Source organism: Nestor notabilis, unplaced genomic scaffold (genome assembly GCF_000696875.1).
Source record: "Nestor notabilis isolate BGI_N333 unplaced genomic scaffold, ASM69687v1 scaffold19956, whole genome shotgun sequence".
Taxonomy (NCBI): domain Eukaryota; kingdom Metazoa; phylum Chordata; class Aves; order Psittaciformes; family Psittacidae; genus Nestor; species Nestor notabilis.
The window spans coordinates 489-2,394 of NW_009934476.1; the positions used below are offsets into that span (position 1 = coordinate 489).

Consider the following 1,906-nt stretch of genomic DNA (forward strand, 5'->3'; position numbering starts at 1 on the left):
CCAAAGGCCCTGCTCAGCAGCTACTTCTACAATCAGTTTGTGCATTTCCCACATAGTTGATTGTTTCATGAGTAAAGGTGGGTTTCTCGAGCTACAACGTAACCAAGTTGCTTCTGTTTGCAGTGCTTAATAATCCAAGTAGTAGATTATTAGATTAACAAAGGAGACTTGCCGATTAAAGCTTTAAGGTATTTCTCCACTTAAGAACATGACTTTATTTGCAAAGATCTTCGTGCAGTGCTAAAGAGCAGCTGTCTCCTGCTGAGATCTCTTCAGCAGCAGGAAGCAACTTGGGCTGTTAAAGAGAGAAAGCAGGGAAGGGCTTTGGGCAGAGCAGACTTCACCCAGCTCAGCCTCACCGTGTCACGTAGCCTGTTTCAGCTGTGTTTTTACACCCCGTGCCCTGCCGTGGGGTTGGGGTTCACTTTGGAGGGTTGGGGGGGGAGCTGAAGGGGTGAACGTGGAACCAGACTAGGAGGTAATGTGGGATGTTGCTGTTGATGCAGGCTGGAGGCTGATGGGAAGATGTACGTCAAGTACCAGGTGATCGGGAAGAACAACGTGGCTGTACCCACCCACTTCTTCAAGGTGCTCATCTTGGAAAAGGAGAGTGGGGAGATCGAGCTGCGCTCGTACGTGATGCCCAACAGCCCTGTAGATGACAAAATCCCTCTGGAACGGTTCCTGGTCCCCATCGAGAGCATTGAACGAGCCTCAGGGCTCCTCTTCGTCCCAAACATCTTGAAGAGGACAAGTAACTTGAAAGCCATCACAGCTGGAAGCAAGCGTTGAACCCCAGCTGAGTACATGCAGGTATCCCCGGGGAAGGGACTGACAGCAGTCATACACAGGAGTAATAGTTCCTTGTGCAGTTTTAAATGTGGGAAACGAGAATCAAACCAATGTTCCCTTTACCCTTTCCCTCCTTCCGTGTAACAAACGTGCACATGCAGCTGGTCTCAAGGGCAGGTCCTGCAGCAGGGCTCTAGGTTGCCCCTGAGCTGCAGTACAGAGGTTACTCCCATGACTGCTCCCTTTGTGCGTGGCTCATCAAGACACAGAGGGAAGTTACTTAATTGCTGCCATTTAGCAGGGAAGGTTGGGAGCAAGATGGGTGCAGGAGAGGAAAGGCGAGGTTCCTGCCTTTCTGTGGCCAAAGGATTGTATGATTGTTTTCTTTCAAAAGATGGTTTTAGCAGTAAAGCTTTGAACACCCACACTACTGGTGGTTTCTTATCTGCTCTCACCAAAAGTCTGAATATCTCAGCAGGAGGAGGGGAAGACACAGCCAACTTTTCCAGCTGCTTTCCTGTTTGAGCTCACTGTAGGCAGAGCCTAAGGCATCACAGATGGAGCCAAACTAATGAGCTGTGCTGACGGGCTTTAGCACTGAGGTCCAACTGAAGCTCCAGCCCTTCCTGCTGTTGGGGAGGATGAAGCCTTGAGCTAAAGGGAGGGTGGGGGGAAGTCAAGCTGAGACAGAACCAGCTTCTTGGCATAAGGGTTAAGTTTTGCCTTAAGTCTGAAGGCCACAGGGCTCCAGAGGCACCGAGCATGCAGGATCTCTGGACACTGAGTGCCCATCCTCTGCACCAAGACACTCACACATGGACTTCAAGGCAGCTGAGATTCCTACTGCTTTATTCCCCACCCCAGATGCCTGAATGGTTGAGATCCTGCTGCCAGGCTCGTCCCAGCTGCAGAGGGGCAGCCACCAGCCCTTGGCAGGACCATGCAGGCAGGAGAGCGCAGACTTGCTGCTCCCAGCAGCAGCCAGAGGCTCGGTCGAGCAGCGCCTCCAGCTTTAGCCACCGTGTCTTGGCCCCGCCAGGCTCTTGGAGTGACGTGCCCAGCACCCCGTGTCTGAACAGCGGCTTTCCCCCCGCGGGCTCCACCGACAGCAGGG

At 52.6% G+C, this 1,906-nt stretch overlaps 2 protein-coding genes across 2 annotated transcripts in view; one reads left to right on the forward strand and one right to left on the reverse strand.

Annotated features, from left to right (window-relative positions):
• ENDOG (endonuclease G) overlaps window positions 1-792 on the forward strand; it is a gene marked incomplete at its 5' end in the record, with an annotated part of 1,108 nt that extends 316 nt beyond the window's left edge. The window contains one exon of the mRNA XM_010017370.1: window positions 507-792. Coding sequence (XP_010015672.1) covers window positions 507-792 — 286 coding nt within the window. The remainder of the gene's footprint in view (window positions 1-506) is intronic.
• A 568-nt stretch (window positions 793-1,360) lies between these two features.
• The window catches only part of LOC104407956 (chromosome unknown open reading frame, human C9orf114), a gene marked incomplete at its 5' end in the record, with an annotated part of 4,145 nt that continues 3,599 nt past the window's right edge, over window positions 1,361-1,906 (reverse strand). The window contains one exon of the mRNA XM_010017371.1: window positions 1,361-1,446. Within this exon, the coding sequence (XP_010015673.1) occupies window positions 1,361-1,446 (86 nt within the window). The remainder of the gene's footprint in view (window positions 1,447-1,906) is intronic.